The sequence below is a fragment of the Agelaius tricolor genome, unplaced genomic scaffold (genome assembly GCF_023055355.1).
Source record: "Agelaius tricolor isolate 1412-34295 unplaced genomic scaffold, bAgeTri1.0.p SCAF_1, whole genome shotgun sequence".
In the NCBI taxonomy this organism is placed as follows: Eukaryota; Metazoa; Chordata; class Aves; order Passeriformes; family Icteridae; genus Agelaius; species Agelaius tricolor.
The window spans coordinates 111529099-111555837 of NW_027269261.1; the positions used below are offsets into that span (position 1 = coordinate 111529099).

Consider the following 26739-nt stretch of genomic DNA (forward strand, 5'->3'; position numbering starts at 1 on the left):
AAATGGTGCCAGACAGATGCAGCCTCACCTCTTTGGTGCTGTGGAGAATGGCTGGATGGGGTGACACGAGGAAACAAATGCATTTACCAAAAGTGTGACAATCAGTCACTCCTCTGACACGGACACACCAGCTGAGCTCCACCCCATTCATTCATCTGAGCTGTTTTCCAGTCCTCAACACCAAGGCAAGAAAAGAAAGGGAGGTTCTTGCTGGATTTCTTAAACCCAGTCCATATGTTGTTATGCATGAGCACTGCATGCTGGCTCTGGCATTTCAGGGCATTGAATGTTTATGGATTGGAACAACAAAAAGGCCAAAACTCACCAGGCTCAAGAGAGACAACAGAAAAAGATAAAAACCTACTTTTCAAATTATTTTTCCTGCACACAAAAAGAAAACCAAGGACACAGGGTGGATATTTCAATGTGTCATGGTTTGACACTGGCACAATGCCAGTGCCCCCATGAAAATACCTTCTCCCTGGTTTCTGCTGTGAGATGTGACCAGGAATAAGCAAAGCAGGCTCCTACTTAGGGAAAAAGGAACCAGAACTTTATTAACTACTCTACAACTACAGATAAAATAAAACACACACATAGGGAAAATGAAAACTTCACAAATGCATTTCCTCCTCCCCCCACCAAATTTCCAACACAATACATTTGTTTCTCAAATCACCAACTCTCGGTCCAGCACCACCCTTCAAACAATCAATCCTCAGTTCATCAAGAGGAGAGGAGTCCTTCTTGTGCCATGGGCTTCCCCTGGAAACACAGTCGAAGCCTCGTGTGTTTCCGTGTCACTCGTGGCACCGCCCGGAGAACATCTGCCGTGGTGACTTCTTCCTTTCCATGTCCAGTGCTCTCACCACTGAACATGGACCAGAGCTGCTTCTAGGGTTGTCTTTTAAGGATGCTCTGTCCCGATCCAAAAAAAAAAGGCACAGTCTCTCCTTTGGGACACCTGTCCCCACAATCTCTCCTTTGGGACACCTGTCCCCCCCATATTTTTCACCCCCTGGGGCCGAGGGGCATCAACACTGAACCCTCTTGGTTCCGAGGCCATTGCCTCCCCCTAGAATGCAGTCTCTGTGTCACAAGGAACTTGGGTCTGTCCATCTCTCTTCTGGGACACTTGTCCCCACAATCCCTCCTTTGGGACACCTGTCCCCCCCATATTTTCACCCCCTGGGGCCGAGGGGCATCAACACTGAACCCTCTTGGTTCCGAGGCCGGCATCTCTCTTTTGGGACACCTGTCCCCACAATCTCTCCTTTGGGACACCTGTCCCCCCCCATATTTTTCACCCCCTGGGGCCGAGGGGCATCAACACTGAACCCTCTTGGTTCTGAGGCCGTCATCTCTCTTCTGGGACACCTGTCCCCACAATCTCTCCTTTGGGACAGCTGTCCCCCCCATATTTTTCCACCCCCTGGGGCCGAGGGGCATCCACCCTGAACCCTCTTGGTTCTGTCCATGACTATACAAAAAGAGTCCAGCAAAAGCCACTCCATCATCTCTTCCCACTAGGATTCTCTCGCTTGCCCAGACCTCTCTCACACTGGCCCATTTCCTTTTTCATCTTCCACTCTATCTTCTAGGAAAGGTCAATGTTCTGTGAAGTTCTCATTTTCCAAAAAGGGGTTAAAAGCTCCTACAAGCGGCCGGCTGAACCCCCCCCTCTTCTCCGTCCCAGCCGTGCTGCCGGCACAGGCCCATGTTTATCAAGCTTCAAGGTTACAGTCTCAGGCAGCAGCTCTCTCTTTCTCTCTCTCTCTGTCTCTCGGGGGGGGCCTGCCCGATGGCTCCCGGTGTCTCTCTCTCTCTTTCTCTCTTCCACCCTTCCACCCCGGGGCTCAGGCCTACCTCTCTTGGCCACATGGCTTTTCCCCTCCCCCTGCCCAGACAGCAGCTGGGCCGGGGGAGAGACCCGAACTCTTTCCCGCCGGAAACCCAAGAGGACCCTCCCAGGGGAGAGCCCTGCTTTTAACCCCGTGTTCTCAGAGGCGTGTCCATGTCCCAGTGGCCAAGTTAAATGCCAATATTAAAGCCTGAATATCCATTGGCCAAAAACACAGCATCCCAAAAAACACATTTCCTGTCAAACCACCACACAATGAAAAAAAAAATATCACAGAGGAGCATCTTCAGTTCCTTGCACTGATCGCATTTAAAAGGCAAAAAAAACAGCCTGCAAATGAGATTGTCCATGACTCTAAAAAGTGATAACCTGGGCTTACACACTGTGTTTAAAAAAAATTATACTAACCTTGTAATAATCATTTTGCACTCATACTGTCTGAGTATAAAATTTAGTCTAACAGCCTGATTCACCAGTGCACTTAAGAGCTTAAGTCAAATGGAAACCAGTGGGAATTGGGTCTCCAAATGTCTTTGTAGGCTCAGGTTTGAGTGACTGCTCTGTCCCAATTTCCACACCGTTTAGGCCACCACTGAATTTCAAGGAAATTTAAGCCCTTCAGCCACCGATGCAAATTTAAGCTCCCAAGTAAATTGACTAGTTATGAAAACATTACTGCAGGTCTCACTGTGGAAAGGCTTAACCCATCATGCACAGAAGGTGTTACACAGCTTGGACCTAGAGCTTTCTGCAGTCCCTGCCTTAAAGATAGCAGCCAAGTTAAAACCAGTAACCAAAAGATGGAAATCTGAAAATAAACAAAAAACAAACACAAAACCAATAAACAAAAAGACTGACAAACACCTAAAATTAAATTCTAAACTGGGAAAGTTTTTATTTCAGGTTCTGGCCTGAGAACCAGACAAGTGGAAGACGAGTCTTTCCCATTACATCCTTCAAATGGAAGTTTGAAAAGAAATAAACTAGGATTATAAATACCTAAAAAGCTTGAGTCATTGATCTGAGAATTTTCATGAGAGAAAAGGTGCTAAGACTACAGCATCATAATGCTGGTGCTGCACCAGCACCCCTGGAATTTAGTGATTATTATATCACTAAGGAAAAGTCACCATTTTTTTTTACCAGGGAGAAATGTGACTTTTTCTCTCAATATCCCTGTGCTTTGCTGCCTTCCTGAGCACTGCTTGGTCCTGTTGTACAGTAGGAGCAGTTAATAACAATTTTAAGCTGGGCAACTTCTTCGAGTTTTCCTTTTGCTGCTGCAACTCTTCAAATATTCCACTCCTTAAGATTATGAAGGTCATCAGCAACCATTTGAGGGCCATCTGTTACCCTGCCTGGAGCAGAACACCTCTGGAGAGCAGAAACGACCCCCTGATATTGGGGTACACAGCCACAGCTGTAGCTTTATATCTGCAAACTCACGTGAGCAGGGAGGGATGAATAAATGTGCTGAAAACCCAGCACAGGCAGTTCCCAGGAACCTGTGGAGGTAATTGCAGCAAACCTTTTCAAAAGCTGAGCCACTGGCGATGGAGTGAACAGCTCCAGGGTAAGTCAGTGCATGACAGTACAAAACTCTGTGCTTAGTGGAGCTGAAATTCTCATGATTCTGCCTGGTTGTTGTATTTTAAAACCATATTTGATGGCCTTAAAAATGATAAATATGGCCTTGAGGGAATTGCAGAAAAGTTCTCTCCTCCTTCCTCAGTGCTCCTGTCTTCATAAAAACATAGGAAATGTGTTGGTCTCTTTTTCACCTTCAAATTTAGGTGAAAATCTTTCCTCGTGGAGCAGAAACCCCAGGGGTGATTAGGTCTTCACAAACACTAATTGGTTTGGTTACTGGGGGTTAACAATAGAACAGCTTAGGATTATTTTTTAAATGAAAATATGCATTTTTCACTGCTGAAAGTGTGATAAGAAAGGTCAGTTTCAATGTAATTTCTTAAAATAGTTGGGAAGGAAAAGTGGTTTGAAGAGGATGAAAATCATATTTTTCCATGAAACACATAAAAGTGACTCTTTATTCTGAAATGTAAGACTAAAAAAGAGTATGAAGTAAGAGAAAGCATCAGAGAATTAGTGAATAGAAGTATTTTTTCTGAGCTCAATTTTTTGATGTGTGGCTGTTCTCTTTAAAAACCTGGTGTTTTATAACCATTTAAAATAGACAACCTTCATGTCTTTCAAAATCAATGTCGTTTTTATAGGACAGGGAACATATTCTCTTTCTCATCCTGGAATGTAAATCTTCAGCTGTATGGGAAATGTGATTTTAAATCCAGACAGAGGTGTAATTGATGCTGCTGAATTTTAGTGTTTTTGTAGTCAGTCTATTAAAATTGAGGGGTTTTTTTTTTTAATAATAACAGAAATTCTAGAGAATCTGAGACTAAACTTTTTCCAAGTTTTCTGAATCTGTGAGCATTATAAAATAAAACAATATTTTAAAGTACCTCAGGATGAATTCTCTCACTGTAATATTCCATTCCACTCCAACACAGCAAAATTCTCAGTAATAAATTTACCCAGGAACATAATTTATTTTGTAATATGCACTTGTTTCAATATCCCATCACAAGCACAAGTTCTGACAGCTCAGCCAAGAAACAAGTATTGTGTATGTGATCTCCCAGATAAATGAAGCTCAGTGTCTTTCTGATACCTTTTATTAGAAAGGAAATGTTATGTCTTATACCAGAACTTCTTACCCTGATGTGGCTGGCAGGAGCCCTGATGTAGATCCCTGCTGGTGACAGTGACTCAATATTGGATAAACCATCAGTTGCAGAAAGGCCAATCACTATGTTGTTACTAATTTTGTTCTCCTCTTCAAGTCCTTCACCTTTAAAAGAAAAGGATATGAAGAAAAAAAAGAAAAAAAAAGTAAAAAATAAGAGGAAGAAAAAAGAAAAATAAATATAAATGTACATATAGCTGGAAACCCTCTATTATCATGATTCTCATTTCAATATACACAACTCCAGGTGTTATATTCACATATATTTCCCTGTACGAGATATTATAGGTGACTGTACCACAAGTCATATATTCTGGACTGCAAGTTTATGGTTAAAATAAATTAAAGATGTATTATAAAGCAGATTTACAGTTGAGAAAAGAGACTCAGAGTGGTTCAGAGTGGGAAAGAGGCTCACCTATGCACACATAAGCATGCTCCTGGCAGTACTAGAATTCAAAGTCTTCTTTATCTCCTGTCTCTGTTCACTGCCCTACTTACATGTAAGAAAATTTCTAAACAGGCTGAAAAAAGCCTGGTGCAACTCGGCACAAAACTGGAGGGTTGCCCCCCTAAGCAATGGAGTAGGAGAAGAGAAAGGGAAAAATCAATCAAGCAATTGATTAGACAACACAGACCTCTTGGGGGGCCCTAGATCTAGTTAGAGTACAGAAATTGGAAGAAGAAAACAAAATAAATATTTTTTAAACTACATTGTAAAGAAATGGGCCACCCAATGGCGAGTAGTGGACAGTCCCGTAAAAGCCAAGTCCAAATAAGGACACATGGATAAGATAAGGGGAAATGGCCTCAAGGTGCTCTGGGAGAGGTTTAGGTTGGATATCAGGAAAGATTCTTCACCTAAAGGGTGGTCAGGCATTGGAACAGGCTGCCCAGGGAAGTGGTGGAGTCACCATCCCTGGGAGTGTTTGCAGCCATGGAGCACCTGGGGACGGGGCTCAGTGGTGGGCTTGGCAGGGTCAATTTAATGGCTGAACTTCCAGAACCAGGAAGACCTTGAAGGTCTTTTCCAACCTTAATGACTCCGTGATTCTATGATCAGCACTGCTGCTCTTTTGGAAGCAGAATACAAAGTGGAATCCTGTGTGGAATCTATGCATAGGCCATTCTCTCTGGCCTACATTAGGAGCAAATCACATCCATCTAGTTTTGTTTATCCAACAGAAGTCATTACCCTCAAATAGCTTAGGTTCTGTTCATAATATAGATCCCTTCCCAAATCATTACTGCCCCAAATACAAGCCACTTCACAAGAAAAGCTGTGCCCTTTAGTTTTTGGGATAGCAATAAATACTTTTAGCCTTCCCTCAGTATTTTGAGGGAATCAGCTTTCTCAATTTTTTCCAGTCTCTATGTACTACAAACAATGCTTCTTCCAGAGCATGAAAAAGATCCTAAAGAAGTCCTTTTGACAGCCATAGACGATTTTGACTTTCAAGCTCAGACCTTGTGTGTCAATAATTTTAAGCCCAGAGTGGCATTTTGTGATGGTCTTGCAAACCCTCTGAAAATAAGGATTTTAGGTGAAATCACTGAGAGAATCCAATTCCAGAGCTGCAAAGAGCCAGCTGTAATGATAAATATTCCTTCACAGGCAACAAAATTATATATAAATTAATCCATCAGACCCTCTGGAGCTGCTGACAGTGCAGCCATTAAAAGCATCTTGAGGATAAGGTGTATTCAGGCTGAAACTTCAACTCAGCTCAGAGTCCTTTAACTCAGACACAGATCCCAACACAAATGAGCCAAGGGATGCCAGAAGCTTGGAGGTCCTGTTCTGCTTCCCCATGGCTGCAAGGGCTCTGTACATCAGCTTGGGCAAGTCCTTGCATCTCTGTGAGCCAGCTCTCTTCATCTGCAAGGTGTGTATAACCACACTGGGTTTAAATCTTCCCTGTTTCATATATCACTCCTCATTTTGTTAATACACAGCACCCAGCACAGGGATTTGCTGTGTGGTGGGAACTGCAGGAACAGAATTGAAGGCTTTCTTTTTTTTTCCTCTGTTTATCTCATGATTGGTCATTTTTATCCCATCTCTTACGGAAAACAAAAATCGAGCTATATCTTTAGGTATTCAGGAAACATGAGATCTCAGCAGAAGATGCTTGAAGTCAGTCTCCTGATGGTTAGTTAGGAGAGATATTTTGTTGTTTAACATTTTTGTTGCTCCAAGCTCCAATTTATTTAAGTGCTAAATCCTCTAGTTAACTTTTAACATATGCTTTCATTCCATTATCTTCGACATCAAATGACTGAAGTTAAAGGTAATATTCTCTTAAATGCTTCACTGAGTTGCGGTCTTAAATACGGCATAATGACACTTTTCCAAAGACAGATTAATCCATCCCCTAAAAAAAAAAATCTAGTATTTTTTCACTGAAAAATAATTGATATCTACCAAGTGAAGACTAACCTGAAGGAAGAGACATGGCCAAATGGAAGTAGCTGCTAGGAGTTGTATGTGGAATTGTGGGAGCTTTATTCCAAATTCATTGACACCAGAAATTGCAGAAGATTTCTTATTAAAGTTCTCAGAGTACAGTTAAGGATGTGCCATTCTTTCCTCCAAAGCATTTCCATGCACATGGGAACCAGCACAAGCTGCTATTGTATGTAGTGTGGATATTTGCCTGCTTCACTTACCCAGGAGAAGCCCATGGCCTGAAATGTTGTAGAAAACATTGCTGTCCACGCTGAGGTTGGAGATCCCTCTCAGATGGAGGCCTTGGCCAAAGGAGTCCAGAACACAACAACCACGGATGTAAGAGTCTGGAAGGAAGGGAGTGAGTGGTGTGAGCACAAATCACCTGCAGATTGAGGGCAGGTATTTCACACCCCTTCTCTAGCCAGGCATGGTGACCTTCCCATGATCCAGATCCTCCTGACCAGGGCTGCCTTCTGCCACCAGGGAGCCCCGACCCTCACTCAGTGATGAAGATGGCACAGGTTCCTTCCAAACCAAACCAAACCAAACCAAACCAAACCAAACCAAACCAAACCAAACCGAACCGAACCGAACCGAACCAACCCAACTCAACCCAACCCAACCAAACCAAACCAAACCATTTTATTATTCTGTGACAGGTGCAAATGTATCTTAGGAAGGGAAAATCCATTCAGCACCCTTAAAACATTCTTTGAGCCCACCTAAATTGCCCCTACCACCACCAGTCTTCAGAGCCCTCACTGCCACTTCCACAGAGGTGGATTTGGCACTTAACAGTGACAAAGTCAAAAGCACTTAATGTGTTCCTTAACCTCTGGGTGATAAAATTAAATGTTGGCCCCTGCAAGCAGCCAGACCTGAGTCATTGGGCTGGCTAGTTGAAGGGGCTCCCTCATAGTGTCTTGGGCTCCCTCATAGTGTCTTGGTGCATTTTTGGGCTCCCTCATAGTGTCTTTAGTGCATTCATTTCCAGAGCTACTCTCTTCTACATCAAAAGAGCAGTGTAGCATTAAAAAAATATTGTTTTAGGAAGAAGCAGAGATACAAAAGAAGTGAAGCAGGGGAAACCACTCTGTCACTTGGGCTTAGACTAGAGGTGAGAGGATTTTTTCACATTTAGCAATCCAATTTGCCAACTGACTTAATAGTCAAGCAGGTTTTGAGGATGCCTCCAGCTTTGGGCAGGAGAAGGTGGGTATCTCCAGTGCAGGTAGCTCACCTGCCATCCAGGTGTTGCCAGTGACAGTCAGGGCACTGCAGTGGGGCTGGAACTTTTGGCCCACATGGCGGAATTGGATCCCCTCCAGCTGGAGCCGGCTCGCCTGGCCCTGGAAGGCCTCCACAAACACCACGGCCCCCAGGTCCCGAGAGCCCAGCTGCCTCTCACTTCTCTTGTACAAACACCCAGAGTGACCTAGGGCACAAAGCAGGGACAGCTGTGAGTGGCACCTTCTCCATGGGGTGGGATGTGCAGGGGGAGATCATCCCCACTGACCCAGTGAGACTCCAACTCCAGTAGGGATCTGAAAAATGGCCCAAAGGCAACACAGGCAAACATTTTTGATGTCCTTCAAAATAGGTGTGGTTCTCTCCTTAAAAGTCTGGACATTTTGGAGGGAAATGCATCATAAGCAGGAAGCTGTAGTTTTATGTCTTGGACACCTCCTTGGAGTTAATTTTAGATAATTGTATGCAGGAGGAAAGGGATTTGACACTGATTTCCCTTAGATGAGGTTCTTGAAAAGGAGATTGGGTATGGATGTATAGAACTAAACTGAAATGAGGCATTCTGGTTTTGTTTGTTTTTTTAAACTCTGCTCTCCTGACTCTCCCTGCAGATGGATGGGGAACTCTTGCTACCCACAGTTTCAAGACAACAATAAAGATTAGGAAGAAATTCTTCCTTGTGAGAGTGGTGAGGATCTGGCATAGGTTGCCCAGAGCAGCTGTGGCTACCCCTGGATCCCTAGAAGTATCCAATGCCAGGGCTTGGAACAACCTGGGATAGTGGAAGGTGTCCCTGCCCATGGCAGGAGGGTGGAATGAGATGATTTTTAACTTCCCTTCAAACCAGGCCATTCTTGGATTCCATGATATGACAAAAAATTAAATCACAGGGATGGGTAAAATTCCTGAAAGGCCCTTCCATGGGTGTGAGATTTCTTGGTATGAGATTCAGACTATGAATGTGTTACTTGGGCTTGTTCAGTGGAAGGGCAGAGGGGATCTCAAATTCCAGCACTGCCTGCTGAAGCCCAGTAATGCTCATTTTTCTTTTAAAGAAGATAAATTAACCACAAAAAACACTGCTCACTCCTCTTCTGGTGACTCCTCTGAGAAATCCTCCTATCCTTTAACTCAAATAAAAACCTCAAACGGTTAGTGCGTTTCAGAGCCTATATTTATGAGTTCCACACAAAATGGACCATAAATCCATGAGTAATATAAGCAGCTGGTTGCTGGATATCAAATGAAGTCTTGTGTCACAGTCTGAAAGCCCAAGGCACTTTTTTTTAAAGGAAACCTTACACCTGGGTTGCCAGATAACCTAACTCTCCTCACATTATAATCACTGTGTCTGATTCTGCTTCTTGAATAGATGGTGTAAATCAGGAATCCACCTGTCAAACTCCATGGCATTTCATACAGGTAAAACCAAAGGAGAACTGAGATACTTAACATTTTTTCACCAGTGATACTTTATGCATCACCTGTTATTTTTTCCTTGGCAACCCTAAACACTAAACAACGTCTCAATATTTTACGCTAAAGAGTACAAACAGCATTGGGCTGTTTTGTTTTTCCTTCTTCTTAAAGAGACTAAATAGTAAACACAATTAAAAATTTAATATATTATGTACACTGAAATGTTTTCAGAAGATCCTCTCTTTTCTACACCCTTAGGCTCAGGCAAAACTAAAGGGTCTTTCCCAAGATGGCTTGAAACAACAATGTGAAAATAATACATCTGAGATATTACAATGAAGTGCAGTTCAACTCCCAAGACTTCGCACTTCAATGTCAAACAATGTTTGGAAAGACAAACTCTCTTTCCTGGCATTGGAATTATCTCAAAGTTATCCTAGGAAGAAAGAGTTCTAATACACAGTGAGGCTGCCACAATGGGATTTTAATGGAGCAGTTTTCCTCCCCAGTACATTTCTGTGAGAAAAGACCTCCTCACCTGCATTTGCACACTGCCTGAGGTGGGACATCCTCTCCAGTGTGACATTTCCTTGAACAACCACCCTTCTGCTGATCAGTGCCACCACAGCACTGGAAGGCAGACCTTGGTCATTGCCCCATTCCTCTCCAGCACAGTGGGAGTACCTAACAAAAGACAAAAAATATCATCTGCACCCACCAGATTGAGACAATTACATTTATGATTTCTTGTTATTTGACCATAAACTCCCAAATTCTGAGCTGGTTTCAGTTCTTTTCTCAGCAGGGACAGTGGCACAATCAGTGCTAGACAGGCTTTTCCTTGTCTGATGTTTGCTTTCATCTTTTTGTTTCACAAGCTCTCAACCCTTCCTTAGATTATGTATATAACATTATATTGTGTTGTGTTATTAGGAAAAGGCTTTTCATCCAGAGGGTGGTTGGGCACTGGAACAGGCCCCTCAGGGAAGTAATTACAGCCCCAAGGCTGCCAAAACTCAAAAACACATTTGGATGACACTTCCAGGCACATGGTGGAGATTTTGGAATTTCCCTATGCAGGGCCAAGAACTGGATTCAATGATTCTTGTGGGTCCCTTCCAATTAAGGATGTTCTATGATTCCATGAGATTTACAACAATATATTTCAGCCTTTGAATTCTCTTCCCAAAACAGGTTTGGGTGAAAACCATCAGGACTTTTTTCCTTGAGCCCAAAATATTTCTGAAAATAATACTCTTAATCTTTCTGGGCATTGGAGTTAGGTTGCCTCCAGATAGATAATGTAAGAAGTACAGTTTTCAGTCTGTCCAAGACCTCCATGCACAATAAAAAAAGAAAGTGTAGGGCAGTGAAATTAATACTCACTGGAAATATGGAAGCACATTTCCATAGTAAAAAAAAATTTACTTTGAGTGTATTACTTAAGAAAATCAATCAAGAACAGAGGATTTTTTTTTACACAAGTCATACATTTCTTGTGAAAAATATGCACTTTCTCAAGGAATTGAATATGCAGGAAATTTCTTTGTCATTCCTATACTGACACCACTGGACTTTACTGGCCATCAGTGTTTTCTGCTTCAAAGGTTTTCTGAGTTCCAAGGGGATGATACAGAATTTAAACACAGAATTTAAACATTCAGGAACATCCACTACCTTTAGGGGGAGTGAGGAACTGAAATATCACTGGCCACTTTTATTAAAGGGATTTATATAGTTATTATGTCCCACAGGGAACAGCAAATCCTGACTTTGATCAAATTTTCTCCTTGTTTAGCTCTCTGCTATAAAAATCTCCTGAAAGGATACCTGAGTGGTGATCTAAGGTGCAGCTCTGTGTTGTTCACAGACTGGATTACAGCCACTTCCTCCTGCTGCTGTGCATCTCTGAGGCCTGAATTTCCCACCAGGATTTCATCACCAGGTTGCCAATCAACAGGTTCCTGGAGCACCAATCGTGTGTCACTGGCATTAGCTGATGATTTCAAGTGTGTGAAAACTACTTTGGGCATCCAGCCTGAAAAGAACAAGGGAAAAACATAAGTTAAAAAGCAAGCCATTCAACTTAAAAAACAAACAAAGAGAAGTAGCATTCTCCTGCTTCAAGGCTGGGTTGGACAGGGCTCAGAGCAACTTGGTCTAATGGGAAGTGTCTCTGTCAATCACAGGGGGGTGGAATGAGATGGTCTTTAAGGTTCCTTCCAACCAAAACCATTCAATAATTCAATGATTCTATGAAATCTGTGTGTAACAAGCCCCAGCAATGAAAAGTCTTGCCCTATAATCTTCCTTTCTTCACTTAATGAAGTTTGCTTTAACTTTTGACATTTCCCTCTCAGGCTTTGGAAAAGATTGGTCCAGTGAGGTCCAGCACACTGAACACCATCAGGGGAGAGCGTGTGCCTCACACATCCACCTTTAGAATACTTTCCTTCCCTCCCTTGCAGTAGATCATCATTTACCTTTACCCCACAGCAAGTTACTGTCCTCCTTGGTCATACTACAGGAAAGTAATAATAGCAGAAATCACTGAGAGTAGAGGTTGCATCCAATAAATCATTTTCAAATTATTTTAAGCAAACTTCTCTGTCCATATCCTGTTTCACTTTCTTGTTTCTTATACTCCAGTGTCTTCATTACTTATATAATAGTGTCTCAACTATTTCCTTAATAAAGATGGAAATAAGAAGTAGCACCTCCAAGACAATAAATTCACAACAGAATCACAGAAGAATAAAATCTTTATACTCTTTTATCTTGAAGTATACATGAGCACCTGCTCTGTGTGTCAACGATGGGCATCTACACCTGAGATACTTCTGTATTATTACATTTTCTTGAATCAAACTTGAAATTTCTCAACTTCCAGCTAAGAAAATCTCCCAGACATCCTTCATTTAAGTTATTTCAAACTCTTTTGGAAGGCATCAAACATCTCCTGCTGTTCAGCTTAGCCCTGTGAGGCACATCTGGTTTTCTATGTCCTCTTCTGGGCTCCTCAGGTCAAGAGAGACCTGGAGCTCTTGGAGTCCAGTGGTGGGTGATGAAGATGATGAAGCTGATGAAGGGACTGGAGCATCTCCCTGAGGAGGAAAGGCTGAGGGAGCTGGGGCTGTTCAGCCTGGAGAGGAGGCACAGCTGAGAGGGGCCCTCAGCCCTGGGTGTCCCTGTGTGCAGGGAGGCTCAGAGCAGGGCCCAGGCTCTGCTCCAGGGCCCAGTGATGGCACCAGAGGAACGGGCAGGGACTGATCCCAGCAAGTTCCACCTGGACAGGAGGCAGAACTTCTTTCCTGTGCAGTGACCAAGCATTGAATAGACCCCAGAGAGGCTGTGGAGTCTCCCTCACTGGGGATATTCCAGAACTGTCTGGACACAATCCTGTGCCCTGTGCTCTGGGATGGCCCTGCTGGAGCAGGGAGGTTGGACCAGATGAGCCACTGTGGCCCCTTCCAACCTGACCCATCCTGGGAATCTGTGAAACCAATGCAGAAGCTGAAGTGCAAAAGGACACATAGGGCACTGTAGGTGCCAATGGAACCAGACTGGAATGACTCTCTAGCAGCCCCCAGAACATGTGGACCCTCCATCCTCAGCATGTACATCATTCACCCTACAGCTCTGCTTCTATAGGGCCACACTGTTTTCTAATGCAGACCTAGACAAAACCCACCTTTCACCATTCACAGGCACTGACATCAAAGACCTCATCCTCAATACAGCTCAAAAATCCCCTCTTAATACCATCCTGTGTGCATTCTTTTACCAGCAGCACTCTCTTCATTTTTATTCATTTACCTTCCTTCTTCCACTGAGCGATTCTCGTGAATTTTTAGGGCTGGCATAAAGACAGGCAGCAGCCATCTGCACGTGGAGCACTGCACAATTTCTCTCCAGCTCTGGACATTTTGTTTCTGGTGTTGATTTGTGTGCCTGTGTTAATGTGTGTTCTCATGCATCTGTGTCCAGACACACAACTGACCCCTGTGGAGTTCATCTGTCACACAAACTCCACAGCAGCACTGCTGGGCAACAGCTCATGTCACTGGGGAGTGGGAAACACCATTCTGCATTCAAAACATGCTCCAATGGAAAAGGCTTTTTTCAGGCTTTTTTCCTGCTTTCCAGCTCTGACTCAAAATTTTTTACCAAAAATATTCTCAATTATTTGGGGTTTTTCATCTAAAAAATATTCAAGGCATCCAAACATTCCCCCATTTCCTTTATTTGCTTTTTCTTGTTTTTCACCTCTTACTGTGTTCAGCTACCTTTCTCCCATTCCACAGTTTGTTGTACCTTTTTCCCTGATCTAGGTGGGGTGAGATATTTCTCTGCATGTTCAAAATCTACTTCCATTTTCCAATAAGTTCAGTATATTTTTGTTAGGGAAAGCCAAACCAAACAAACTAACAAATCTAATAGATCCCACTTTCACAGAATCATAAAATCATTAAGATTAAAAAAAGACCTGTGAGGCCATCAAGTCCAACCATTAACTCAGCTCTTTCCTGCCTACCAGCAAATCATGTCCCGAAGCACCACATCTATCCATTTCCTTATTTCCCATTTATATTCCCACATACAACACCTTCAGGTCAGAATCTCCTCTACTTCCAGCAGCACAGGTGACACACAGGATATGGTCAGTGACATCTTTCTGGTGTTCAATGAGGGACCATAACTGAGGCTTCTTGGCCCTAATTATAATATATTCCCCTTGAAAACAAACTCTGTTTTGATTAAAACATGCAAAATTCATAAAATAACCTTCAGTGCCTGGGTTTCAGCTGTGCAACAGGTAAATAAATTACCTGTTTGAGGGGAAAATGTTTAAAAGACCAACAGCTGTGGTGTATTTAAATTATTTCTTCCCCCAAAATGTACTGAGCAGAAACACTCAAAATGCTGAAAAATAGATGAATCTGTATAACTCCTTAATTATTGAACTCATTTTTAATAATTAACTAAGCACGAGTTGGAAAAAAAAACCCATCTTGAGATCTAAAGCAGAAGTGACTTCATGTTAAAGGTACAGGACAGAGCCTTCAGACACAAAAAGCTGTTGCAGGCAATACAAAAATTGAGCATTTACTAAATGAATTTACAGAACACCCTTAAATATGGAGCAAAGAAGAATGGTGCAGCCTAGAAATGCAAGGGATTTGAAAATTAATTCCAAATTAATTAATCACAAATCTTAAGGCTGGGAATATCTTGGCATCAGAACTCTGGTTATGCTTCCTGTTAGAGGCATAATGTGAAGTTGCCATCTTGTATTGACCTGGTAAAATTATTGAGAATGAAACAATTCTGATGTGTACAATGCCACTCTCAAGGAAAAAGAGTATAAATTTAATTTCTTATGGCTTCTAATACAAAATATTTCATAAATCAATGTGGGATTATATGTCAGCTGGTTTCACCAAGTCCTAAGTAGTGATAGGATACCAATAGGTACTGATAGAACAAGGAGAAAAAACTTTAAACTGTGAGAGGAAAGATTTAAATTGGATATTAGGAAGAAATTCCCAAGTCAGAGGGTGGTCAGGCCCTGGCACAGGTTCCCTGGATCCCTGGAAGTGTCCAAGGCCAGGTTGGATGAGGCTTGGGGCAACCTGGGATAGTGGAAGGTGTCCCTGCCCATGAAAGAGGTTCGGAATTAAATGAGTTTTGAGGTCTTTTCCAACTCAAACCATTCCATGATTCTAAGTAGCTCAACAGGAGATGTGAATTTGACATTTACAGAAATATCTCCAAGTCACATCAAAACTGAGCAAACCAGCAAAGTGTGTCAGGGCACACACCCCCAGGGTCACAGGAAAATCTGTCCACAGAATGCAAAACATGCATTGTACTGATAGTTGTAGGCTTAAACAAATTAGGCCATTATTTACAATCCTTTGACATGAGCACCATTTCCTCATCCAGGTGCAGAGTGGGTTGCTCAAAGGGCATTGAAAACTTCACCTGGGTGTTTGATATCCATCTCTGGTCACCCAGCTTTGAAAGCAGAAGCTGCTACAGTTGGAAACACTCAAATAAAGGGGTTTGAAAGAAATTACTACAGAGTAAGGAGAGGGGGTCTGAGAATTCACATGACAAGATGACAAGGTGCTTTCATGGAAAACAGATGTTCCTGACCTGAAAACAGGACTTTTTGGAGCACATGTTGTTACCTAACTTTAGACAGCTTGGGAACCTCCTAACCAAGCCTTACAGCAAGCAGTGTGAGCCACATCCAGAGTCAGGCAGAGCTGGAGAATAGGGTTTACACATGGGAGTATTGGTACAAACTGGAATCTTTTAATGGGTTTTAAGAGAACTGGTTCCAGTCCTAAGCCTGCCATGGATCTGTTGGTCTTTCTCCCAAAAGTTGTTTAAATGTTTTTTAAAAACTTCCCCTTTTTGTCATAGGGCAGCAGGGTTTGAACCCTTCTCCTCTGACAGCCAGGACCCTGCTGCATCTCATTTTAGCTTCTATTTACCACAAATTAATTAACTCAGTTGAGAACACAGTTGTTTAGGGTGTTGACAAACTATAAAGCTCTTTTACACCTTCTGACTGTTTATTGGCGTTTTAAAGTTGAGGTAATGAGATCCCTTTATTCCACAAAAGGAATTTACGAGAACTGCAGGGCTCAGACACAAAATCTACTTACTGGGAATGTACAAATTACACTGCAGATAATTTGTCAATCTGTTGTAGCTATACTGTAAATCTTTAGTGTAAATTGGAATAGGAGCTTTCAGTTTCCAGGATCAAAGTGAAAAGAAAACTTATTTTCCTGCCTCCACAAAAAAAAAAAAAGAAAACAACAAAAAAACCCCCCAAAAACCCCCCAAAAACACTAACAAACAAAACAAAACAAAACAAAAACAACAACAACAAAAAAAACTTTTCAAGAGAAGTTAATATAATTCAATGGACTATAACTGGTTTTATTTTTTTTAAGAATCTAAAACCCTCTCACCTATGGCAGGGAGTTTAAATTAGAAGACCTTTAAGGTCTCTTCCAGCCCAAACCATTCCGTGACTCTATGATTGTCTCTGGTAATAAAATCCAACACACTTTCCTGCAGCATTTCTGGTTTCAGACTATCATAGAAATATAGCTTCCTCTCCATTGTCATAATCCCTTATTATTATTCCCTTTTCCTGACCCAAAATGCACTTCCTAATCAAAATTAGCTTGGCCATTCCTAAAATTTTCAAATGTCAAAGTGATAACTGGCAGTACTGCCATTGGAAACTGGTGCTTCAGGAAAAGGTAAGTTTTCTGAAATATATTTTTGATCCATGACAAAGACATTTTGCTGCTGTTGCTTCAGTTAATAAAACAAACCATAAAAATAATAATGGATTAAATTCTTCAAGTGAAAAGGAATAGAAAATCTTTTCCAGGAAGCCTTTTTAGTCAGGAAAATACACAGATGTGCTGCTACAGTTCTCTATGGCCAAATGGACCTTCAAGTGACAGATCTTTAATTAAGGACTAGGAAAATATATTTTATGAACCTGGATCTTATAATTTTTTTTAAAAAAAATGTCACAGCTACATCAGCTCTTGCAGTGACTACTCCAGTCACTGGCCATAAAGGGTTTGTTATGAAAAGGGAATCAAAAAAGAAGAATGAAAGCTGCTTTCCTATCTTTTTAAACGTATTAAAAAACATTTGCTTGAACTGTGAGCTGTCAACCCTCTGGACTTGAATGTTTCCAGCTATTTTTGCTCTCTGTTAATTCCAGTCCTAGGTATATTCCATAAGAATTTGTATGTTTTTAGCTTATTTTGCAATGAGAGGAGTTTGTTAGGGTTTTGGGTTTTTTTGTTAGGGTTTTGGGGTTTTTTTGGTTTTTTTTTTGTAAGATGCTATACATTTTAGAAAGACAGGGACATCTCTGTCTGGAACTGGGAGCTGCTTTCCCACCCCTGTGCAGTCCTGCAGGATTCACTGCTGTGTCTGGGCAGCCCCTGGGGAGATGCAGAGCAGCTCTCCTGCCACAGCCACTGCACTGAGCTTTTCATCCCCATCCTGAGGTAAAATAGAAGGTCCTTTCTGATTTATAATTGCTTTTTAATCCCTAGGATTTATAATTGTTAACCCTTAGGACACCCAAGAGTTTATCAGCTCTTTGACAAGAAGCTGCAGCAGGACCACACTGGGTATTTTAGGTGGGCTCAAATTGTAGTTTGGAATCAGAGTCAGAGGATGGTTTGGGTTGGAGGGGACCTTTAAAGGTCATCTAGTCCAGCTGCCCTCCTCCTGTTGAAGGAGCAGGAGCACCAGCTGGATCAGGTTGCTCAGAGCCCCATCCAACCTGATCTTGAATCTTCTCTCAGCGAGCAGAAATGAAAAATCTGACATCAGCTGGACAAGAGTACAAACAGAATAACTTCTATGTTCTCCACTGGGAGATATCCCTGAAAGTGACCTAGTCCTGCTGAATGTTTCCTGTTCATGAAACTGCAGTTTTCACTTAAAGCAATTTCCACCTGAATATCCTTCTACACCACCCTGGAGAAAGCAAGGGCTATCATGTTCTTTTCCTGGAAGTGCTCAAGGTGAGGTTGGATGGAGCTTGGAGCAGCCTGGTCTGGTGGAAAATGGATTTGGAATGAAATGAGTTTAAGGACCCTTCCAACACAAACCATTCCATGATAATAGGATCTTACTGAGGATTGTTGCCCCTTTTCTAACAATTTACATTGCAAAAAATGTACCTTCCCTGCATGCTGTCCCGTAAATGCACAGATTTCCAAACATTCCTTCTAATCAGAGATCCCCCAGTCACTTTGCTAAGTCACATCAGTCCTGAAAACAAGGGGAAAGACATTCCTGTAATGCCATTGCATAAACCAAAATCAATGCTCCACACCTAGAATGAGCTCACAACCAAAGATGCTGTGGCAAAAAAGGTCCTTAGATCCAGGAACAAAGAGCTCCAGCTGTGGCAGGCAAGGACAGGGGATCCTGCAGGGAGCTGCAGACAGCTGGTGCCACTTTGTGTGATGGCCAGATCATCTCCTGTGCTGCTATGGAGTGAGTGAGACAGGGCATTTCTCCCTGCAGGACTGGGAATGTGGGGCAGCACAACCATTGCCAGGCTATGATCAGCTCCCTGTGTCCCCAAAATGTGATGGAGGAGAATTCAGCACCAGGAAAAGTGAGGGTGAGCCCAAAGGGAGGGTCCCTGCCTGGCTCAGCCTGCAGCTCTGGGGAAAGCCAGGGCTGGGTCCAGGCCCCTCAATTTGCCAAACTTCTCAGAATCACAGAATCACTCAGGTTGGAAAAGACCTCCAAGGTTGAGTCCAACCTGTGACCAATCCCTGCCTTGTCAACTAAACAGGAGCACTGAGTGCCACGTCCAGTTTTTTCTTGACTACCTCTACCACTATCCAGGAAGCCCAAACTTTTCAGCCTTTCTCCTGTCCAGGGTGGAAATTGACCCTGAATTTGCTGCTGGGTGTTCTCTTCCTTCAGCCAATAACCTGGGTTTTGCTGGCACCAGAATTGGAAGCAGTAATTTGATGTTATATTTGAAAGGAGGAAATTATTTAATATATAATATGCCTCCACATTGGTAACAACCCACAGACCCTATCAGGAATCACAAGGAAATTTATATATATCAGCTATGGTCTGTATATATATTCTGGTCTATCCTATTTTATTCTATTCTCTTCTAGTATATAGAAGAGAATATAGAAGTGTATATTGTGTTATATTCTACTAATATCTTTACTACCTATATTATATTTATCTTTATTATATAATATATATTATATATATTATATATATTATATATTCTTATATATATCTTTATTATATAATATATATCAGTATCCATGTCTCTGTCCCCTTTGCATCATGTTTTTCCCAGTAAGATCAGCACCAAAATACAAATCAACTGATTTAAGCTTAAATCAAAGATAATAGATGCATTTCTGTTAGAAAGAAGGGCAAACTGTGAAAGACACAGCAGCTTGCCCTGAACCCAAATCTTTTTTTTTTCTCCCCCCATCTGCTAGGTCTTTAAAATCTAATGGTCATCTTATATTTGTAAATAAGAAAGTGAAGGCACAAGTCATTGTACATTAGTTACTCCATGGGAAGTGCCTAAGTGCAGTTTCTTACCCCTGGTGAACACGAGGGGATTCAAGGCAGCTCAGCCTTCTGTTCCACAGCCATCTGCTTTAATGCATCATGTTAAAGTCAAGGTCTTAGAGAGGAAAAACACTGTCACAGGAGGAAAAAAGACTCCTGAGCCCCCACACAGAGTAGCTGGCACCTAAGGAAAACCAACCTATGGGAGCAAGCTCAGGAAATCAGGAAGTTCAGGTAGTGAAAAATAACATTTACTGAATAGACGCATTTCAGTAGAGTAAAAAATAATCTTTTCTCTAACAGATCTCTGCACCCTATCTTGAATCCCCCTGCTACAGATTTTTTTTGCCTTATTTTTTTCCCCTGGGAAGCTTTTCTTTTTAATATGTGAGTAAAGCAGAACAAATTCTCTCATGTTGTCTATGATCTCTTAATCTCAAACTCAGCACAGATACATAACACTGCCTAATGGAGGCAAAGCAAGAGGCATTTGATTAAATGTTTGATCTCTGGAGGAATGCACAGGCTTTGTAGAGCACAGTGAAGTGCTCACAAATATTTTGTGTTTTATTATTGATTAAAAGCAATTAAAATTAATAATTGGTTCAACTGATAAAAAATACTTTTTTTTTTTTTTTCCTGAGCTAACCCTGAAAAAGTATCATATAGCTTTGGATGCAGAGAAATCTGGGATAGAAGTCAAAATGTAATTTTCTCCATTGCAAATGCAGGGACATTCTTTGCAGTAGGACTGGCCATGATTTTAGAGCATTGAAGTGACTACTGACACCTCTGTTTAAAGTATCCTGATTATAAATAAGTTATTAAACCAAAACAGTCAGGACATTGTTTTTTCTTTACCACACACCTTTCATAGTTTGGACAAGGTGAATGCAAATGTTTTTAATCTGAAGTGTAACATTTTTCTTCTAACTGAGGGGATACATATTATTAGTCAAAATTCAGGGAACAGGCTCATGGAATCACAGAATCACAGAAGGCTTTGTGTTGGAAGAGACCTTAAAAATCATCCAGTTCCAACCTCTGCAATGGGAGGAACACCTTCCACTAGGTTTACTAGAGTACACCTTCCACTAGAATAGTTTGCTCACAGCTCATATTCTTTCCCACCAGAGTGCTGACACAAAGTTTTAGATAAATGCCTGGCAAAACTGCTGGTCTTTTTTTGGAAAGAGTCACAATCTGTTTCATGGGGACACAACAGAATAATGACATAGCCTACACAGGACTGCTGAAAATAAAAATATAAATTTAAAATATTTCAGTGTGGGGCAATATCTCTGCTCTGGAGCCAGGCTGGGAGAGCTGGGGGTGTTCAGCCTTGAGAAGAGAAGGCTGCAGGGAGAACTCAGAGCCCCTTCCAGGGCCTAAAGGGGCTCCAGGAGAGCTGCAGAGAGACTGGGGACAAGGATGTGAAAGGACAGGACAAAAATAAATGGTCTTAAGCTGAAGGAGGGTAGGTTTAGATGGGAGATTGGGAAGAAATTCTTCCCTATAGGGGTGGTGAGGCCCTGGCACAGGGTGCCCAGAGAAGCTGTGGTTGCCCCTGGATTCCTGGAAGTGTTCAAGCCCACGCTGGACAGGGCTTGGAGCAGCCTGGGATAATGGAAGGTGTCCCTGCCCATGGTTGGGGGTGGAACTGGATGGTCTTTAAGGCCTCTTCCAACCCAAACCATTCCAGGATTCCATTATAAGAGTGTTAGGGCCACAAGATCAAGCTGTCACAAGGACAGGCTGGGTGCTCTTTGCTCTGATGCAGCATCTCCACTCTGCACCCAGCTCCTGCCCCCACTCAGCATCCACTGGTGCCTCCAACTTCCCTGGAAGGACAAAGGCACAAGAACAGCCAAGGCCACCACGCTGAACTTCTCTCCCAAAGCTTGTCAGGAGAGTTTCTCAGGGAATGGAGCGTGAATGGAGCTGGAGACAGTGATAAATTTCCCTTCTGAACAATCAATAAAACTCTCTCAGCCCTGCTCAGGCCCCTACTGCGGATGCAAGGGCCATAATTACATTGTCAAAAAGTCGAGTTGCCCTGGCTGGCTGAAGCCCCCTGTCCAAGTGACGGGTGACTGACAGGCAGTTTATGGGTGGCACGCTCTGACTGGCAGGGGAGCTGGCCAAAGCCAAAGGCAACAGTGAAATTTCCCAGTCTGCTACAACTACAGGAGCTAAGGACTGCCACTCATGAGGGAATTGTGGGAAACCCTTAGTCATATTAACATATCAAAGTGAGGAGCTGACAGCGCTTACTAAACAATCTGAACTCAACCAGAGCTGCAGAGCATCCCCCAACACTCCCAGCCTGAAAGACAAAAGGAATTAAAATGTGCTTGGCCCTGTCTTTGCCAAGACAGCCAGGAATTTGGAAACCTGCTTATCTAATGATTTTGATCTGAGATAACACATATATTCATGTGTATAAATGTATCTCACAAATGTGTATTGCAGAGCATGTCAGCCTCTTTCACATATATATATTTATATGAAAGGGGCTGTCATGCTCCACAATTTGTTCTGTACCACAGACCAGACTGATGCTAAATTGAAGACAGAACAGCAGATTTTTTTTTTCCATGTAAGCAATATGAACCCAGTAAAAGACCCCACTACTTTCGTTCATGTTTAAAAGCAGGCTTCTACTGCTTCTATGTTAAATTGCAGATTACATGGTTTGAATGAGCAATAATTGCAGCCATGCACTGGGACTGTGTGTTGTGCAAAGCTTAAAAGTGACTTCATAGCTACTCTGGATATGTTGAATAAGGAATTGTATGATTTCTTGAATAAGAATTGGTTTTGAATAATAATAGAATAAGAGTTGGCATTGTTCAGCCTGAGAAGAGAAGGATCAGGGAGACCTCAGAGCCCCTTCCAGTGCCTAAAAGGGCTCCAGGAGAGCTGGAGAGGGACTTGGGACAAGGGCCTAGAGGGACAGGACCAGGGAAATGGTTTCAAACTGACAGAGGGAAGAGTTAGATGGGATATTGGGAAGAATTTCTTCTCTGTGAGGGTGGTGAGGCCCTGGCACAGGGTGCCCAGAGAAGCTGTGGTTGCCCCTGGATCCCTGGAAGTGTCCAAGGCCAGGTTGGATAGGACCCTGAGCAACCTGGGATAGAGGAAGGCATCCCTGCCCATGGAATTAGGGTGGACTAGATGGCTTTAACATCCCTTCCCACACAAGACTTTCAATAATCCAATAATTTATAAAAAATTAAAACCAAGAGTTTTTTCCACTAAGGGTCAAGCCACTTTTGACTCTGTATATCTCCATCCAGGTAGTACTTGGATTGCAGACCTCATCCTCTTGTTTTCCTGGGGAATGAAGACTCACTGAGAATTATGGCACGGAGTAAAATGGATAAATTATCATTGAGAAAAGACTCAAAGGTACTGATGTGGATGCCTGGGTTTGCCACCCTCCATCGCATTGTCAAGGTAAGACTGCAAAATGTGCTCTGCCCTGTTTGTCTTCAATTTTGTGGGTGATGGAGTCACCAAGGCAGAGTTGATACAGGCTTGCAGTAGAAAGCAGAAGTAGCACAGGAGGCACAGCTGCCTAAAGTTGCTACTGGCTTTTCCTACATTGCTAGAAAACAAAAAGCATGGAAAAGTGAAGGCTCATGCTGTAAAGTGCTGACAATCTAAGGACAAAATCCTGGCTTACAGGGGTCAAACCAAGAATAGAAGGACACTTTAAAGTGGCAGAAGACAAAGAAAGTGAAGCAGCAAAAGCTGCTATGAGGCAAATTCAAATCTCAATACTTTTCTTAAAAAGGGGGAAAAATGGATGATTAACCAAATTAATCCCCTGGAAAAAGCCTCTAAGGAAGAAGCTGGTTTCTGTCTCCCTTGACATCCTCAAAGACCAAGCCTATCTGGAAGGCAAGCTTTAATCTAAGGGGAATTTCTGAGCTCAGGGCTGGGATAACTGTGTGAAACTCAATGGCCAGTAACAGACAGTCAATTCAGCCAAGATGCTCTAATAGCCCTCCTTCACAGAGACCCTCCAGGAAATGGGGTAGAAACGCTCTGCAAAGCCACTTCACTGAAATTGTCGAAGCCTTTTACAGGCAGTAAATAATTGAGCCTTGCTGTGTCTCAGTGAAGGGATCAAGAGCACCTGGCATGGTGCTGAGGTGCAGCCCCACCTCTCCTGCCCTGCCAGGAGCTCCTTCCTCAGCCCCTGCTCATCTCTCCTGACTCACAAAAGCATCTGTTCACTGATTCCCCTCCAAACCCAACCTCTCCCGGCCTTGCTCAGCTCCTGTGAGCTGGCAGGATGAGGGCACAGAGGCACAACTCACTCCCTGCCTGTGCTCAGGTGGTACCCTCGGTGCCTGACATCATTTTTGTCCAAAAGCCACACGTCTCTGTGCTCAGACAGCAACATTTCCTCCTGGAGGGCACAGGGTGGAAGTTCAAGACCTGCTGGAGGGTGTGAATGCCCACCAACAGGAAGGCTGACACACAAGAACAGGAGGAAGGGAGATGAGACATTCAGATGGTTTTTCTTTTTCTTTTTTTCTTCCTCCTCTATGAGATGTAGAGCTTTTAAAAATAGCCCAGTAGAGACAAACTTGAGAAATGTGCACCAATGTTCTGAATCATGCTGAGTTTGGACTTGAATGCCATGTCCAAACTCCTGCACCAAGAAATGGCCATTCTGTACCCATATTTCATGGTCTTCAAGAAAAGCTCCATATCTAAATTTTTCTATGCCACAATATAAGAATGGTGTGGAGTTGTTGGAATGGGTCCAGAGGTGGCCATGAAGATGTTCTGAGGGCTGGGGCCCCTCTGCTCTGTGAGCCAGGCTGGGAGAGCTGTGGTGTTCCCCTGGACAAGAGAAGGATCCAGGGAGAGCTCAGAGCCCCTTCCAGAGCCTAAAGGGGCTCCAGGAGAGCTGGAGAGGGACTTGGGATAAGGGATGGAGGGACAGGACACAGGGAATGGCTTCCCACTGCCAGAGGGCAGGATTAGATGGGATATTGGGAAGGAATTTCTTCTCTGTGAGGGTGGGAAGGCCCTGGCACAGGGTGCCCAGAGAAGCTGTGGCTGCCCCTGGATCCCTGGAAGTGTCCAAGACCTGGCTGGATGGGGCTTGAAGCAATCTGGGATAGTGGAAGGTGTCCCTGCCCATGGAATGGCTGTTGGAACTGATAGTGTTTAAGGTCTCTTCCAACCCAACCCATTCCATGATTCCATGAGAATCATGACCAAAGTTTTTGTCGATTTATTTTTTCTTCCAAAACCTTTTTTTTGTGTTTTCTCTGTTTTGTTTTCTGTTATTCGTTTGTCCCTTGCTTTTGACAAGAAAAGAAATGTACTCACCATGAATGGAAAGGGTGCCATTCCTCACTGCCAGGAATTTGACTCCATATGGAAATAATGGTGGAGAGTGGAGGCTTCCATAGAGATAGATGTGTGCTTTGTGATGGAAAGGAGCCTCAGGGGATCCCACCTGGAGCTCTCCTCCATCAGACACCAGGATGTAATGAGCATGCAGTTCTACAGGTCCTGGCCCAGTAAACAGGAGTTTGCCACCTGAAGACAAGAGAAAAAGAAAACACAATCTAATATATTCAGTCATTCTCTCACAGCCAAAGGAACTGTAAGAGGTAGGTAAACAAAGGGGTTTGCAGTAAAATTACAAAATAAAGGCCAAAATGTTATTGCATTCTGTGAAATTCCCACCTTGTTCTTTATTTTTCCCCATGGATTTATCAACCCTTTAGAGACCCAATTAATCCAGTCCATTTTTTGATCCTACAATGGTCTGCATTTCTAGGCTTGAGCAAGGCCAGTCAGCCTGGGCAGACTCTCCAACCACAGCTAAAGGAAGCTGTGTTTGGAAAAAATTTAATTTTAACCAACTAAATCACTTAATGTTGAAAAGGGATATTTCTATTTAATTTGTATTATGTTACTTTTTAGGTTACAAACTACTTGTAACTGGGAGAGGGGAGAGGAAAACTGCTTTGGAACATAAGAACTGGCAACTTGTTTGGATCAGTGGTTGATTTAATCCTGCAAATTCTTCCAGCGGCTGTTCAAAACCAGATGCTTCCAAATACAGTGTGAGACACGTCTCCCTCTTAGCTGGCTGTGGGTTGATCTCCCCATCCCATAAAAATCTCATTTTAATCCCTAATTAGAGGTTAGCTTCACCTCAAAGCATAAAGTTTCAACTGCTTGCCAACATTTTCCTCCTGCTGACTATTAGTATAACTGGTTAAGATTTGCCAGTAATAAAGAACTGCTCTTTGGAATCTTTGTGATATTTGGCCTCAACGACTTCTTGAAGCAATGAATATTGTGGGTTAAATGCATAGTGCATGAAAAACCATTTCCATCCCATTTTTTTTTTTTTTTGGCTCAAGCTCTTCAGTTCTGTCAAATGCCTCCCTTGTTCTTGCCCCTCATGAGCTGAAAATCCCGGTCTGTCACCTCAGGATGGTTTATTCCATGATTTCCTCTCCTGTGAAGAATGCTGTCACTTTCTGTACAACGGATGTGGACAGAGTGGACTCTCATTCATTTTGTCACACTGCACATGGAATGTGCCTTCCTAGGTCAAGCCAAGTTTCCCAGGAGAGAGTAAAGACATTCCCAAAGTCTGGAAGCTCCACACCTCCTACAGAGGGTCTACCCTGCTCCCTTTGTGTGAAGTAGCTGATAACTGTACCAGCTCACCCCATGGCCAGTTTGCTACTGGTGGAAGCAGTTTTTAATGGTGATCTCTCTACCCACCACCCAGTTGGTCTCTCCTGCCTCACAAATTCCTCCCTGTGAGGGCGGTGAGGCCCTGGCACAGGCTGCCCAGAAAAGCTGTGGCTGCCCAACTGT

At 42.9% G+C, this 26739-nt stretch overlaps 1 protein-coding gene across 1 annotated transcript in view; it reads right to left on the reverse strand.

Moving 5' to 3' along the window:
* The window catches only part of PKHD1 (PKHD1 ciliary IPT domain containing fibrocystin/polyductin), a 238727-nt gene that overhangs the window by 123616 nt on the left and 88372 nt on the right, over positions 1–26739 (reverse strand). Inside the window, exons 36-41 of the mRNA XM_071447449.1 lie at positions 25225–25437; positions 11575–11782; positions 10283–10428; positions 8318–8512; positions 7296–7421; positions 4597–4730 (exon numbers count right to left, since the gene is read on the reverse strand). Coding sequence (XP_071303550.1) covers positions 4597–4730; positions 7296–7421; positions 8318–8512; positions 10283–10428; positions 11575–11782; positions 25225–25437 — 1022 coding nt within the window. The remainder of the gene's footprint in view (positions 1–4596; positions 4731–7295; positions 7422–8317; positions 8513–10282; positions 10429–11574; positions 11783–25224; positions 25438–26739) is intronic.